Source organism: Aotus nancymaae, unplaced genomic scaffold (genome assembly GCF_030222135.1).
Source record: "Aotus nancymaae isolate 86718 unplaced genomic scaffold, 86718_ANA_hifiasm-v0.15.2.pri h1tg000058l, whole genome shotgun sequence".
Taxonomy (NCBI): Eukaryota; Metazoa; Chordata; class Mammalia; order Primates; family Aotidae; genus Aotus; species Aotus nancymaae.
The window spans coordinates 20,960,533-20,978,117 of NW_026988472.1; the positions used below are offsets into that span (position 1 = coordinate 20,960,533).

At 39.7% G+C, this 17,585-nt stretch overlaps 1 protein-coding gene and 1 pseudogene across 1 annotated transcript in view; one reads left to right on the forward strand and one right to left on the reverse strand.

The window, feature by feature from the left end:
* OTC (ornithine transcarbamylase) overlaps window positions 1-17,585 on the reverse strand; it is a 71,340-nt gene that overhangs the window by 15,841 nt on the left and 37,914 nt on the right. Inside the window, exons 6-7 of the mRNA XM_012448119.2 lie at window positions 4,904-5,057; window positions 2,304-2,426 (exon numbers count right to left, since the gene is read on the reverse strand). Coding sequence (XP_012303542.1) covers window positions 2,304-2,426; window positions 4,904-5,057 — 277 coding nt within the window. The remainder of the gene's footprint in view (window positions 1-2,303; window positions 2,427-4,903; window positions 5,058-17,585) is intronic.
* Window positions 12,792-13,306, forward strand: LOC105714219 (protein Cripto-like; annotated as a pseudogene).

Consider the following 17,585-nt stretch of genomic DNA (forward strand, 5'->3'; position numbering starts at 1 on the left):
TCTTTGGCATGCAATAAAATGTTTAAACTGTATATTTCTTCAACAGAATAAAGCCTTCCAAAAGAACTTTATAGCAGGGAACAATTATTGTTAATGTATGTTTTATCTGTGGGAACCAAATGCAATGATAGTTTGCGTTAATATAGAGCCTTTCTTCAAACTAGCTTTGTATGGAGAGTGTACTCACCCTTCCCGTAAAGTGAATAAAAGACACTGTAAGCACATTATCAGATCTGACCCTTATTTGAGTTCACACTGAATAAAAGAGAATTATCTGTTGTAAGGGTCATCTCTCTGAGTCCCCCAAATTTACTATAATAGGATGGCTTCCACTGCATGCAGTACATTTCTTCTATGGCAGGTGTACTTGGTTGAATAGTGTTCTTCAAAATTCATGACCACCCAGAACCGCAGAATGTGAGCTTATTTGGAAATGGAGTCTTTCCAGATGTAATTAGTTAAGATGAGGTCATACTGGATTAGGGTGGGTCTAAATTTAATATGGCTGGTGTCCCTATAAAAAGAGGGGGATTTGTACAGAGAGACACAGACACAGAGGGAATGTGATGGAAGCAGAGATTAGAAAGATGTACCCACAAGTCAAGGAACGCCTGGGGCTACCAGAAGCAGGAAGAGGCAAAAAAGGATCCTCCCTGAGAGGCTTCGGAGAAAGTGTGGCCCTGTCAACACCTTGATTTCAAACTTCTAGTCTCCAAGATTGTGAAAGAGTAAATTTCTATTGTTTTAAGCCACACAGTTTATAGTAGCTTGTTATGGCAGCCCTAAGAATCCAAGACAGCAAGATGGAGTGACCCACACTGGTTTGGTAAAAACACCTGGTGAAAGCATTTCGTGGTGCTTTATTTTGTTTGGACCGGATGCAGTAGATAATGCTGGTGCTCTACCCAGAGGCCCCTGGGGGATCCCTTTTTATAGCTTTTGCTCCCTTCCCCAGTTTCAGTGTTTTTAACACCTAGCACTTGCAGTTCGTCTTCAGGAGACAGCTCTCTGACTACCAGCCTGCTTTTCCCATCAAAAGTGCCAGAGATTTACCACTCCACCTCTTCTGCTGCCCTTGACCAATGCTGGGATAACTTTAGGGCATAGCTTATGCTCCAGAGATCACCTGTGAGATCAGGCTGAAGCTACTTTCTGTGGGACTGTGCATGACACGGGACTAGGGTGACCAAATCACCTTGGTTTGCCGGACTCTCAATTTTAGCACCCAAAACCCCACATCCCTAGAAATCTCTTGATCTTTGGCAAACCAGGATGGTTGGTCACTGTAAATGGCATCCTTGCTTAGACTCTTCCCTTCCCCGTCCTGCTTCCCCTAATCCCCTAGGGATCTCCCTTGGGAGTACTTCCTTAATAAATCACCTGTACACAAATCCCCATGGCAGTGTGCTTCTGGGAAACCTGGCCTAAGATTGATATTTAGTAATGGTGCTGGAACATTTATTTTTCCATGTCAAATAATATATATAAATAAAAATACGTACCATCTAGGTTTGTGTAAGTACCCACAACAACAAAGTCACCAAAGGACCCATTTCTCTGAACATATCCCTGCTATGAATCCACATATGACTGTACAGTGAAATAAAGTCTCCCTCCTACGTCTAGCCTCAAACCTCCCAGTTCCCCTCCTCAGAGGCAACAATTATTACCAGTTTCTTTTATATCAAAAGGGTTACATTGGGCCGATGAAAGAAGTCATGCATTCCATACATGCTGTAAGAGATAGCAGCAAGGTAGGAAGTATGCAGGAGTCATTTTCATTCCCACATGGGGCTCAATTTTTAAAGGCCAAAAGGCCCCCAGAGTTGAGTTTCGAAACACTAAGCTGGTATAGATGCCATCACCGTGATCCTCACATTGGATTCACATTTTTCTATCAAATTGCAGTATTAGAAAAATGAGTGGCATTCACATGTGTTCAGAATTCTATGCTGCCTGGATTTTATTGCTTGCTTCAGCCTTTGTGGTGGTAATGCGCGACGATGCCAATCATCATAATGGCCTATAGCAGGGTATTCAAAGGGATAATTCAGGCATGCTTTTAACACCGTCTCATAGAATAAAAGGCATCGGTCAAGGCTATCTCTTATTGTAGAGATGGGAAATTGGACTCTCAAGAGGCCAGATAGCTATTTAATAGTAGGGCTGGTAACATAACCTAAATTTTGTGGCCTCACCTGTGCTATTATACTTAAATGGAAGAGAGTTTTTTTGTCACTGGGTAATTGCATCTGAGGGTGATTTAAGAGGGAGGTTAGTTTCAAGGCAAAACGTTTCCCTACCTTTGGAGTAGCTGCCTGAAGGTGCATACCGAATTTCGCTGCACTCATCATGATGGAGTGCAGGATATTGTTCCCATCCCCAATCCAGCTGAGGGTAAGACCTTTCAGATAGCCATAGTGTTCCTAAAAGGCAAGGGATAAAGGAGATGAAATCCAGGAGTAAATTCACTTATGAGTAACAATTATTAAGTTTAAAATAAATAGTCTTAATCTCAATATTAGTGCCTTGTTAGAAGGAATGAATTCCCAATTTTTTTTGCATTACACAGAAAAATTCAATAATATGAATGTACAATCACAAAAACGTGGCAAAATGTCTTACTACCTTAAACCAAGACATCATATGAACTTGTACAGAGACTAAGAACTTCATACATTTCAAATCTGAATCTTAGTTGTATTCATTCATTGGATACAAATGAGCACCATCAATGTCCAAACATCGAGACACTGTCCTTGGCCCTGGAGATATAACAATGGACAAAGGAGGCAAAAATCACTGCTTTTATGGAGCTGACATTCTTTGATATGAGAAATGGGATATACAGCATACCTGGGATAGTATAGCATGGTGGATCAGACCATGTTCCCATTATATGAAGTTGACAAATATGCTCAATAATACCGTTAGTATTATGGCTCATGCCTGTAATCTCAGCACCTTGGGAGACTGAGGTGGGCAGATCATCTGAGTTCAGAGGTTCAAGACAAGCCTGGTCAACATGGTGAAAGCCCGTCTCTACTAAAAATACAAAAATTAGCTGGGCATGGTGCACACCTGTAATCCCAGCTACTCAGGAGGCTGAAGCATGAGAATCACTTGAACTCAGAAGGCAGAGATTGCAGTGAGCTGAGATCATGCCACTGCACTCAGCCTGGGTAACAGAGTGAGACTTGGTCTCAAATAATAATAATAATAAACACTTTTGGTTGTTTATGGCTATAGATGTGTGTAAATATACTAACATCAGGATAGTAATTTCTTTGTGGAGGGGAAGAAAATGAGATCAGGCAGAGTTACATGGTGGGCTTCAACTCTATCTGTAATGTTTTATTGAAAAACAGCAAAGAATTATAAAGTAACTACTCCATCACATCAAGAATTGACAAAACTGTGTGAACACATGGATGTTTGTTTTGTTTTCTTGAAATGTCTATAAGTTTCATATATTTTATATATTTAAAAAGATTAAAAAAGAGAAAGGCTAAGCAATTTGGAGATCACAGAACTGCTAGTTAGCTAAGCTAGAATTTAATTCCAGATCCCTCTAATTCTGATTCCATGTTTTTAACAAGCTGCTATTTATTCATTCAGTTCCTGCTTTGAGTCTCTCCTATATGAAGGCATTGCACGAGGTCCTACAGGGGACATTATGATGAATAGGACAGCTCATTGTCCCTCAATGAATTTATTATCCAGTAATGATAAAGCCCTAGGGGGAAGCATTAAATTATCTGGTGTATATATAAAGCCACACCCGCGGACAGCCACTTTGGTATCTGACATTATTATATCATCTTCTCTGCATGGATCTTATCCTCATTTCCAAAGTGTTTCATTTTGAACTTAATGTCACATTTAAATGTATGTAGTTTATTCAAATGTGGAAGAAGATGGGCCTATCCAGTTTACCTTGTCTCCTGAGAATCATCCACAGACATAGAAACCATGGCTGTTAGGATTTCCAGGGGCAATGCCATGTAGATTGGCTGTGACAAGCCAAACAAGAGGAATCTTTCAAAGTTATTCAAGTTCCTAATTTGGAAGGACTAGAATGGCTAAATTTGAGCCTTGATTCTATAAATTCTGCATATTCTTAACCCTACTTTTTTTTTGAGACAGAGTCTCGCTCTGTCACCAGGTGCCGGGCTGGAGTGAAGTGGCATGATCTCGGCTTACTGCAACCTCTGCCTCCTGGGTTCAAGCAATTCTCCTGCCTCAGCCTCCAAGTACCTGGGCCTACAGGTGCGCGCCACCACGTCCAGCTAATTTTTTTGTATTTTTAGTAGAGACGGGGTTTCACCATGTTGACCAGGATGGTCTCGATCTCTTGACTTTGTGATCCACCCACCTCGGTCTCCCAAAGTGCTGGGATTACAGGCATGAGCCACTGTGCCCGGCCAACCCTACTTTTAAACAATCAGTTTATTAAAATGATAGAAAATGTCCCCCTCTTCCAGAGTGACTCAGTAACTGACCATTTTGAATATTCGAAGCACACTCCACCAGTCTTCACTCCCAAGCCACAGTCTCTGATGTCTATAGAATCACATAAGGCTTGTCCATTCTGTATGCTCTAGTGTTCTCTATTTATCCATTGTGTGAAATAATGCACCGAAAATCAAAGGGATTAACAGAACAGAAGATGAGACGGGGCTAAAGGGTTTGGGAATAGGGTTAGTGCAGAAAGATCTTATAGTCTGTTTCTAATAATGCCCCCTTTTCCTCAGAAAATGCACACATAAGCTATAATTCTTTGTCAAGCTGATATTTGAAAATAAAACACCAATACCATGATTTAAGTAAATGGTTTCACTTAAAGCAAGTCAGGAATTATTTGTTGATTTTGCTCTTTTGTAAGACAAATAAATAAACCAACCTGGAGCGTGAGGTAATCGGCCAGGATCTGGATAGGATGGTACAAATCTGACAGCCCATTGATAATTGGGATGGATGCTTCTTTAGCCAGGGTGTCCAAATCTGATTGTTTATATACTCGAGCCAGTACTGCATCTGTCATGCTAGACAAGACACTGTGGCAAACCAAGAAAGTGATAATCTAAGTTAATTATGCTTAATAATGCCTTACTTAATATAAGAACAGAAATAGTAACACGAAATGCTAATAAATAGAATTTTCACTATGTGAAAACAACCTACCAACATTACAGGTTTAAAAGGTAACATTAAACATGTATTCATTACATAAGCCAGATGTTGTACTTCCCACAACTTATTCAGTGACCAGCGATTTTACGTTTTTTATGGCGATAAATTAATTGTGGGCCTAATAGACATAATGATGAGTTATAATTGATAAATGGTCATTGGTTAAAAGGAACAAGACCAAAAGCAAGATATACAGAGAAATATTAATGACCTGCCATATGGCTGATTTTCTTTTGCATCATCCAACAGAAAAATACACATTTTCACTAGGGAATTGCAAGTCCCAGTGTGGCAGCCATGAAAGTGCACACACAAATCACCCTACAGAAGAGAACTTGCTGTGAGGAGAGCCATTGGCTGACACTCTAGCAGCTACACTTTCGGATCCCCTGCAGCATTCCTGCCAAGCCCACCCACCCCAGGTTGTTCCAACCTGATGACAGAACACAGTGGGGAGAGTAGCGCTGAGCCATTCCTGCCTGACAGGGGACCTCTCTGATGGGCAGTCTGTGCTCTGGCGTACCCCATCGGCCTAGCTGAGACTTCCTCAGAGCTGTGCTACTGGCTGAGGCTCCTTCCACAGGGGTCAGACCTGCCTTCCTGTCTGAAGGCCCTCTTGGCCCATTCCTGCTCCCTCTCTCTTTATGTTTCTTAGTGTTGCCCTCAATAAATCTCTTGCAAGACTAATTCCATCTTGGAATCTGCTTCTTAGTGGACCTGAACTGACACAGAAAGCAATAAACTCTGGTGCTGCTTGCCCCCAGGGATTAGAGAATCAAAGATTAAAAACTGTATTCCTATAACAATATTTTTCTAGACTTACAGATTTTTTTAAATTTTTAATGAATTTATCATGCCCATGGTTCTGATTTTCAAATTTCATGAACCAACCAAATTTCCAAAAATATGTGGAGATCAACATAAGATTCATGACTCTTTATTTAGCAAATTAAAGGCATGAGAAAAGCAAATAAACAGGTATAATATGTTACTACCTTAATTTAATTTACAAAGGATATTTTTAACACCAAAAAGGTATGAAAGACAATTTCAAAGAATAATCCTTGAAATGAATTATTTTAGCTTTATGAAATTCACTATATAATCTTATCCTTATTTTTCTTATTCCACCACTTTGATGAAACTTCTCCACACCAGGGTCAGTGAGGGATCGAGATTTTTTTTTTTCTTTTTTTTGACACTTGATCTTAGTCAAAAGGGATCGAATTTTTTTTTTTTTTTTTTTTTTGAGACGGAGTTTCGCTCTTGTTACCCAGGCTGGAGTGCAATGGTGCTATCTCGGCTCACCGCAACCTCCGCCTCCTGGGTTCAGGCAATTCTCCTGCCTCAGCCTCCTGAGTAGCTGGGATTACAGGCACGTGCCACTATGCCCAGCTAATTTTTTGTATTTTTAGTAGAGACAGGGTTTCACCGTGTTGACCAGGATGGTCTCGATCTCTTGATCTCGTGCTCGTGATCCACCCGCCTCGGCCTCCCAAAGTGCTGGAATTACAGGCTTGAGCCACCACGCCCGGCAGGGATCGAAATTTTTAAACCACTGATTTGAACTATCTAAGCACGCTGTATTTGATAGCATGAGGAGTGAATAAAAGAGCCGTTTTACAAAAAAAAAAAAAAAAAAAAAAAAAAAACAGGTAATACTGGTTAACTTTTGATGGTGGACTAAGACAAGGTTGTCAAATTTTGCTGCACATGAAAGTCACTTGAAGAGTGTTTGTTTGTTTTTGAGATGGAGTCTCACTCTGACTCCCAGCCTGGAGTGCAGTGGTGCAATCTCGGGTCTCTGCAACCTCCTCCTCCCGGGTTCAAGCAATTCTCCTACCTCAGCCTCCCAAGTAGGTAGGATTTACAGGCACACACCACCACATCCAGCTAATTTTTGTATTTTTAGTAGAGATGGGGTTTTGCCATGTTGGCCAGGCTGATCTCAAACTCCTGACCTCAGGTGATCTGCCCACCTCGGCCTCCCAAAGTGCTGGGATTACAGGCATGAGCCACTGAGCCTGGCCACTTGGAGTTTTTTAAACTCTTGATGCCCAGGCCATGTTATCTATCAATTAAGTCAGAAAACTCAAAATGTCTAGGACTGGCACGTAGGGTTCATTATTTTAAAAAAATATTCTTACTATGTTATAATGTGCTGCCAACGTTGAGAACCAAAGCTAGCACCTTGCTCCTCAGATTAGCAAAGTCAGCATCATCTGAGAGCATGTTAGATCTTCAGAATTTCAGGCCCCACCCAGATTTGCTGAAGCAGAATCTGCATTTTAACAAGGTTTCCAGGTGATTTATTTGCATATTAAAGTTCAAGACTCCTAAAAAAAGAGGGAATTGAGGCCACCATATTTTTGAAAGCACCATCTATTCTTTCATTAAAATCCTAACCAGACAATACATCAAGAGTAGACAAAGCTTCTGAGATGGCAGCCCACAAAAACAGAAGACTCTGTCTATAATAGCCTCGGCAAGGAGGGAATTAAGGGAAAAAGGTATCTCAACTCCTCTGAGCAAAGAATAATTCACCACCTTCTGTTAAGGCCCCTTCTCATTAGAAAAGCAGCTACCTTTACTTATTTGATGCCCTAAGACAATGGTTCCCATACTTGGGTGTGTTTTGTAACTAAGTGAAGAACTAATAATAAATTACACAGAAAAAGAGTAGGTCCTAGGCCTTTGTACTTTTACTAAAACAGACATTCTGTTCATACTATAAGAATGCAGGATTTCCATCATGGAAAAGTAACTTAGGTGGAGGTAGATATATCAATCAGGTCTATAATTATAATCAACTATTAATTCCCTATATCAGATGAATTGGTTAATTTTATGATGCCTAAAACCCCAAGAAACGAGAGAGAGAGAAGCAGAGAGATAGAGGGGAGCAGAGGGGTGGTTTAATCCTAGAGGTCATACTTCAGACTTCTTTAAACATGTAGCATTCCCTAACGTGTGTACAGACAGGAGAACAAAAGTCTGGATTAACATTGCAGTTGACCTTCTGGAATCTCATAGCCAGAAACGCAGATTTGACTTCTATATAGTCTCTCAAACCATTTTAGGCAGCTAAGACCCTTGGCTGTCAACCTGTTATGGTTTTCTCAAACTTTACAACATGTTGTTGAATTTTGCTAGATTTAGTTTGTGTCACATGGAGACATTATCTTAACCTCAAAGATGAAGGAAATAAGGCCCTTTAAAACCTTGAAGTAATTAGAGCAAGGTTAGGAAAGAGTGAGGAAGATAAGACTGAAAGACAGAAATGCTAGCAGAGCAATTGGAGAAGTCAGCGACCTATACACATGAGTCTTTCAAGAAGATTGAAAAAAAGGCAGGGGTGTTTTCCTCTCTTTAACAAGACCCCATCACCCAAACTCCTGAAGCAAAGCAGCCAAAAAATAAGCATGCATTTAATTTTTCTGTTTATAATGTCAAGCTGGCATCACTGGAACCTCTGTGGTGTAATTTCATGGGAGGGTGCCTGGTTGGTTTTATTCAGGTTGCAACACTTTTCTAGAACAGAGGTACTTTACTTTGGCTGCACATTAGTATCACCTATGGAGCTTTTACAAAATTCTGATGCCATATTTTGCTTTTTGAAAGGGTAAATCAGAAGCTATAATAGTGAGATCCATATCAACATTTTTAAAGCTCCCCATGCTAATCCAATATGAAGACTAGGCTGAGAACCATTGCCCTAGAAAACAGAGCATGAGCGAGGAGGTGGGAGGAAAGTGGGCTACCATGCTGCTGGGTGACACAGTGAAGCAATGAAGAAGAAACTCTGGAGAGAGATCCAAGATGGCTGACCACTAGCAGCTCGGGATTGTAGCTCCCAGTGAAAGTGCAGAGAACGAGAGGATGCCACACTTTCAGATGAATTTTTGTTGCTCATGGACCAGGAGATTCCCAGCAGCGGAGCCCCACAGGTCGCCAGCACAACTCTTGTGGCCGGTGTGGCAGTTTTGCTGGCGCCTCAGCGCAGCAGTTCTTGGTGCAGAGTGAGCGGGACTGGGTCCCTTTTTGGCTGATTCCCAGGCAGAAAAGTACCATCAATGTTAACACCGCTGTTTTGGCCGGTGTAGTGGATTGCTCAGATTTCCACGCTGGGAATCAACAAGTTGGACGTCCGCTCAGAGACCTAATTTGAAAGTCGGAAATCACAAAGACGACAGGTGGATAAATTTACAATGATGGGAAGAAACCAGCATAAAAAGGCTGAGAATACCCAAAATCAGAATGCCTCTCCCTCTACAGGGGATCACAGTTCCTCATCAGCAACGGAACAAGCCCTGATGGAGAGAACGAGTGCGTTCCATTAACAGAAGTAGGCTTCAGAAGGTGGATGATAAGAAGCTTCTGTGAATTAAAAGAACTTGTTCTAACCCAATGCAAAGAAACTAAGAACTTTGAAAAAAGGTTTGACGAAATGCTAACAAGAATAGACAATTTGGAGAGGAATATAGGTGAATTAATGGAGCTGAAAAACACAACACGAGAACGTCGTGAAGTATGCACAAGTTTTAACAGTCGAATTGATCAAGCAGAAAAAAGGATATCAGAGTTCGAAGACAAACTTAATGAAATAAAACAGGGAGTCAAGATTAGAGAAAAAAGGATAAAAAAGAATGAGCAAAGTTTCCAAGAAATGTGAGCCTATGTAAAAAGACCTAATCTACGTTTGATAGGTGTACCTGAATGTGACGAAGAGAATGCATCCAAGTTGGAAAATACTCTTCAGGAGATTTATTCAGGAAAACTTTCCCAACCTAGTAAGACAGGACAATATTCAACTCCAGGTAATACAGAGAACACCACAAAGATATTCCTCAAGAAGACCAACCCCAAGGCACATAATCATCAGATTCATTAGGGTTGAAATGAAGGAGAAAATACTAAGAGCAGCCAGAGAGAAAGGTCAGGTTACCCACAAAGGGAAGTCTATCAGACTCACAGCAGATCCCTCAGCAGAAACCCTACAAGCCAGAAAAGAGTGGGGGCCAATATTCAACATCCTTAAAGAAAAGAACTTTCAACCCAGAATTTCATATCCAGCCAAACTGAGCTTCAAAAGCGAAGGAATAATAAAATCTTTTGCAAACAAGCAAGTACTTAGAGATTTCACCATCACCAGGCCTGCTTTGCAGAAGCTTCTGAAAGAAGCACTATACATATAAAGGAGCAACCAGTATCAGCCTTTCCAAAAATATATCCAGCTAGCATCAAATGGCAGTATTAAACTCACACATATTATTAACTGGATAAAAAGCCAAAACCCATTGGTACGCTGTATCCAGACCCATCTCACATGCAACGATACACAAAGACTCAAAACAAAGGGACAGAGGAAGATTCACCAACCAAACCGAGAGCAAACATAAATAAATAAATAAAAAGCAGGAGTTGCAATTCTCACCTCTGATAAAGTAGACTTTAAAGCAACAAAGAGCAAAAGAGGCAAAGAAGGACATTACATAATGGCAAAAGGATCAATGTAACAAGAAGAGCTAACGATTTTATAGATCAATGAGACAGAAAATTAACAAGGACATTCAGGACTTGAACTCAGACCCGGAACAAGTAAACTTAATAAACATTTATAGAACTCTCCACTTCAAATACACAAAACATACATTCTTATCAGTACCATATCACACCTATTCCAAAAGTGACTACATAATTGGAAGTAAATCACTCCTCAGTAATTGCATAGCATTTCATAGGTTTAAATGAAATATTGGTTGGCTGCTTGTTTGTTATTTTCTTCCCTTATTCCTTCCTGTCTCCATTGTTAAGCACAATTATTGGCATAAAAGAGGTTTTCAATTCCCATTTTTATACTGCATTCTAGCCTGGGCAAGAAAGCAATACTCCCATTCTCTCAAAAAAAAAAAAGAAACTCTTAGTAATTGCTGAAATCCCATACAATAAGGAAAGTAAGGTGTAACAATATAATAAGCTATGCTGGGAAGAACAAGATTTTATACACTTATAAAAGAAGTATTTTCTTTAAGCTCAGTCACTACCAAGAGAAGTCCCAAGGCAGCGGCAGTAGCTGTAGTCTTTCCCCACTTGATACTTGTAAACATCCCTAGTGACCAGATTTTTGTCTCTAATATTGTTTTACACAAAGAAGAAAACCAGAAACTGGTAGAGGATAGTCAATTTCATGTCATTGGGCAGAATAATATCAGACTAAGTCTGTAACATTTTGTTGTTGCCAGGAAACAAGAGTGATTTTTTTTGAAATGGCAGGGGCACTACTGAAAGGAAGAACAGTCAAAGGAGCTCCCATTTTTCAAGTTGTGATCATTTGTTGTAATAAAAATCATGTAATGAAATAAATTATGCTTCTAAAGGGCCATGATACTCATAAGAAAGAAGTTAATATAAATAAAATGTGCAAAATTATAATATCAAAAAAGAATGAATATTATCATGTACATTTTAAATTTATTTACTTAAGTAAGAAAGTGTTTATATATAGCTATAGCTATAGATAGATATTTGTGGGGTTTTGTTAAGTATATTTCTGTTCATATAGTATAGACATGTATTGTTTTTATCTGCGTAAGCCACAAAGATCTAATATAATTTGTAAGCCAAATAGTCCTAGAAATAATAGAAACTGTACCATGAATAAACAGGCATCTTCAGCATTTGTGGTCTTTTATAAAAGTAAACTAGAAAAGGAGTCCAGCAGTTAGCTAGCACCAGTTGCATATGCAATTTCCCATGAGGAAAACGATAATAACCATTTATTCCAAAATACTAACTTAGTTAAATGTCCATAAGTCTAATTTTTTTTTTTTTTTTTTTTGCAAAAAAGTGATTTATTTAGATAGAGAAAGAGAAAAGGGAGAAGAAGAGAGAAAGCTTCCACGAAGAGTGTGGGAGGGGACCCCAGAGGGGAAATCCAGGAGAGGGAAAGACAGCTTCCACGAGAGCGTGGAAGGGGATCCAAACATGGAGTCCCCCAATTTTATTTTTTTTAGATGGAGGCTGGCTCTGTCGCCCAGGCTGGAGTGCAGTGGCACGTTCTTGGCTCACTGCAACCTCCACTTCCCAGGTTCAAGCAATTCTCCTGCCTCAACCTACCGAGTAGCTGGGATTACAGGCATGTGCCACCACACCCAGCTAATTTTGTATTATTAGTAGAGACGGGGTTTCACCATGTGGCCAGGCTGGTCTCAAACTCCTGACCTCAGGTAATCACCCGCCTCAGCCTCTCAAAGTGCTGGGATTACAGGCATGAGCCACCGAGCCCGGCTAAGAAGTCTAAATTTTAAGATTTACTTTTCTATTTCTCTGGAAATGAAATCTTTTGGTGATTTAACTAATTAATTACAACACAGTGCCAATGAGAAAGGTGAATGTTTTTAAATATTGAAACCAGGCCAGGTTAATATATTATAAAATATTACAATGAGTCATGTACTGCCAGAGATTAAAAACAAACAAAACTTAAATCTTCTAAGTTTCTTGAAGAATCATAATCTACATAAAAGATAAAAATATGGCTGCTCTCTCTCATCCTCTGGCCTGCCTAAATGTTCAGAGGACAATGACAGAGTGTAATTTTGATCATGGCCATTTCAAAAGCATTTGAACTGGAATTAGTTGGAATTAGTTGGCCAGGTTAGGCCACCATAACTCGCACGTCTATCTCAGGGACACTTGGCTTTCAGAGGGGACAGCACTCAGCCCCAGGAGGAGCCTGCAAATTGTCCTCTGTCTCACAGCTTGTGCCATCCACAGGGATACAGGACAGTAAGGAACGAAACAGACCCTGCTGTCTAAATGGGGGAACCTGCACGCTGGGGTGCTTTTGTATCCCTTCCTCCTATGGATGGAACTGTGAGCGTGTTGTGTGCAGAGGGAGCTGTGGGTCTGTGGACCATAACACCTGGCTGCCCAAGAAGCGTTCTATGTGTAAATGCTGGTGTGGCCAACTCCACTGCTTTCCTCAGGCATATTTACCTGGTTGTGATGGCCTTGTGATGGATGAGAACCTCATCGCTCCCAGGACTCTGGAATACCATCTGCATGTACCACTTTTATGCTAGCTGGCATGTGCCTTTCCATACAAAGTTAGTGTTAACTGACATTTACCAATTTCCAGAAATAACAATTTTAGATATGCAATTTTATGACCAGTAAAGTCTGCTGCTCCAGCGTCCTAACTGAAAGAAGATCATTTGTTAGTTGCCTTAAAATAATAAATACATTTCCAGAATGGTCCCTAACACTTCCTTAAGGTACCAATTACTTCTTACCTCTGTCCTGCCCTCCCCTCGGAAACTGCTTTTCTTTTGCAAAAGAAAGTCAGCCATATGTACATTGTGTCCAAATCCTATGTTTCTTGATACATGTAACTCTACCAAAGTCTTATTAATATGGTCTTTTAAACAATTGAATTATATCTTCAGATTAATTATATCTTCAGATTAATTCTAATGTGAAACTGAGGATGAAGTTTTGAGTAGAGTTGATCAAAATCAATTAAAACGGTCTCTTTAAAATGAAAGAAAGCCTCTTTAAAGGGGGGCGATGGAGGGAAAGATCAGAGTGCTGGAGTAATAGAAATCTGTCTGCATGTATGCCAGGGAGATGGGGTAAAAAAGAGGATGCAAATGGGAGAGATGGACAGGAAAAGAGAAAATGATTTACTTGATGATTAGGTGGATGTAGGGAAGCAAGTTAAAAGGCTAAATTGAAGGGCAAGTTTCCATCATCTATAGAAAGTTATATAAGATAAGACTCTCCTTTTTTCTAACAGCCTTGTAAAAAGAATGAAATCTCCTTGGAAAAAAATTATACCTAAATTTCCCCAACAAGATTGCTTAGTAAATTATGTTTTCTCCAAACTATGCAATTATTTTAACTGTTATAGGAGAAAATAAAATGTTCACAATATATTTCGTTGTAAACCAGGCAATAAAATTATATATTGTAAAGCCTATTTTAAAAATACATCGTGTATATGTGTATGCACAGTAAAAATGGGAAATATATTGACAAAAAGTGTCATGTGGTAGACAAAATAATGGTCCCCAAAGATGTGCATGTCCTAATCCACAGAACCAATGCATATATTGCTTTACTTGACAAAAGGAATTTTGCAGATTCATATTCATAAGTTAAAGATCTCGAAATGGGGAGATTATCTGGGTAGGCCCAATATAACACTAGAGAATATGAGAGAGGCAGGAGGTTAGAAATGAAAGAAGAAGCTGTGAGGACACTGGGTTTGAAGATGGAGAAAGGGGACCACAAGCCCAAGGATATTAGCAGCCTTTGAAAGCTGGAAAGGGCAAGGAATTGGACTCTCCTCTGGAGCCTCCAGAAGGAACACAGCCCTGTACACTCATGTTAGACTTCTGCCCTCTGTAACTGTAAGATAATATATTGGTATTGTTTTAAGCCACTAAGTGCATGATAATTTGTTAAAGCAGGAATGGGAAACCAATATAGATTCCATGACAAAAGGCAAAAACTATGTGATTAAAAGGTATTGTCTAGTGGCCAGCAGTTTGAGTTTAAGTCACCTTGAATTTAGCAACCAGTTCCCACTAACCAACCAAAACTAAGTGGTCAGTAATCCACTAACCTGTATCCCTGACTTCCTGAGGTGGTATGTTTGTTCTTTCCAGTCTGGAAAAATTACATAAATGCTGAGAAAGTATAAGAAGTCTCTTGTAGGGGGCCGGGCGCCATGGCTCACGCCTGTAATCCCAGCACTTTGGGAGGCCGAAGCTGGTGGATCACAAGATCAAGAGATTAAGACCATCCTGGCCTACATGGTGAAACCCTATCTGTACTAAAAAATACAAAAATTAGCTGGGCATGGTGGCACACGCCTGTAGTCCCAGCTACTTGGGAGGCTGAGGCAGGAGAATCACTTGAACCCGGAGGTTGCAGTGAGCTGAGATTGCACCACTGCACTCCAGCCTGGCAACAGAGCAAGACTCCATATCAAAAAAAAAAAATAGAAGTCTGTTGTAGAATTCCCAACAACAACCCAGCAATGTACAGAAGTTTAAATGCCAGGACCATACAAAAGTAAAAATAAAAGGAGATTTACGAATAAAAAACAAAATTCAATCTATGATATTAATAGCATTGTGCCCAGTTTTGTTGTCAAAACAGTAATCGGCTCTGTAATCAATATGGTATTTTACATGTATTTTTTCCCTTTGTAAGATGTTTAGAGCAGGGAAATCTGAAATGTTAGGCTTGTGATTAAGTTAAACGTTTAAAAGCATTTCATTAAGTTTGCAATCAATCTGTAAATGGTTGAGTAGATTTGTTTTGTTCACTTAATATACATTCAATTTATTGGTTGTATAAGTAGTGTGTGGATATTTAAAGCAATGAAAACTTGAACATGCATCAGAATTACCGGGAGGACTTGGTAAAACACAGCCAGCTATCTTTCTGATTCAGGAGGTCTGGGTTGAGGTCTGAGAATTTGCATTTCTGAAAAGCTCCCAAGGGTTGTTTTTGCTGCTGATGTGGTGGCCATGCTTTAAGGAAGTTTTATGATTTTAGGTTTAAAAAACACTAAATGTTTGATAAATTCATAAGGTTATGAAATTGGACTGTAAACAAAGGACAAAGAGTGTGGAATATCCCTATAGGCACAAAAAGCCCCTTGGACATTAAAGCATCTGTGGGCAAAAGGGATCATGACAAAACCTGGCAGAAAATGCCACTTTAGGCCTCTTTCAGCCACAGGAGCTTCAAGTAAAGTGGAATCCAATGATATGGGGGTTGAGAGGAAGCAGCTCCTAGGTTGCTTTCACATTAGATTCACTTGGGGGAAGCAAATATATTAAAGACACTTAACTAGAAAATTAGTTAATATTATTGGCCAAGCGCGGTGGCTCACACCTATAATTCCAGCACTTTGAGAGGCCGAGGCGGGTGGATCACGAGGTCAGGAGTTCAAGACCAGCTTGGCCAACATGGTGAAACCCCGTCTCTACTAAAAATACAAAAAAAAAAAAAAATCAGCTGGGCATGGTAGCAGGTGCCTGTAATCCCAGCTACTTGGGAGGCTGTGGCAAGAGAATCGTTTGAACCTGGGAGGTGGACATTGCAGTGAGGTTGCAATGAATTGTGCCATTGCACTCCAGCATGGGCGACAGGGCAAGACTCCGTCTCAAAAAAAAAAAAAGAAAATTAGTTGGTACTATTTTGTCAATGACATTCGTATCTACTTCAAGCTTAAAATTGTTATAAATCATGGAGAAATCACCATTTTTATTCTTCCAGGCTACTAAAGGTCTTTAAAAAATAAAAACAGGCCGGGCACGGTGGCTCAAGCCTGTAATCCCAGCACTTTGGGAGGCCGAGGCGGGTGGATCACGAGGTCAAGAGATCGAGACCATCCTGGTCAACATGGTGAAACCCCGTCTCTACTAAAATACAAAAAATTAGCTGGGCAGGGTGGCACGTGCCTGTAATCCCAGCTACTCGGGAGGCTGAGGCAGGAGAATTCCTGAACCCAGGAGGCGGAGGTTGCGGTGAGCCGAGATCGCGCCATTGCACTCCAGCCTGGGTAACAAGAGCGAAACTCCGTCTCAAAAAAAAAAAAAAAACCTTTTCACTAGAAACAATGGCAACCCTGTAACTAGAGCTGGACTACAAGCACATTAACAGTAATCTGAGATTTATAGAGCTCTCCATCAATCTAAAACCCCAGCTTTAAACATTGTAAGAGCTTCATAATACTTGCTACAAATGAAAAGTTGATAAGTTCAAAAATATTCTCTGGTTCTGTAATGACTTTTCATTTTGGCCTCTTTTCCTTTCTATTAATATGTACAGTTCTGCCTACCTTCCGGTGCATTCTTACAACTCTGCAACCTTTGACATTAGCCAACAATGGTAGCAAAAAAGCTTTTGCAAAATCCAAATTACTCAAATTTTAAGTTTCACACATAGACCAGTTTGTCCTGGAAGTTTAATGGCCAATATTAGGATTTTTCAAAAATGATTAACAAGTTAAAATATATTATTTTGTCTAAATATTTTAAATGTCTAGTTTCCTTCATCATCTCTTTTCCTACTATTAAGAAAAAGGAAAGGCATGACATGAAACTTTAAATGGAAAGATGGTTTCAGAGATATAATGTTAATAAAATAAACAAAGAACAGAAAAGAGAAAGAAAAAAAGAAAAAATAGAAAAAAACAAAAAAGAAATAAAAGAAACAAGAGCTATAATGTTAACATCAACTATTTCTGGATGATGGTGGTATCTGTGGCTCTATATTTTTCATCTTCTTTAATATTTTTTATCAAAAGGAATATTATTTTAATAATCAGACAAAATATCACTCAAGAAAGGAAATTTCTCCCAAATGTGATT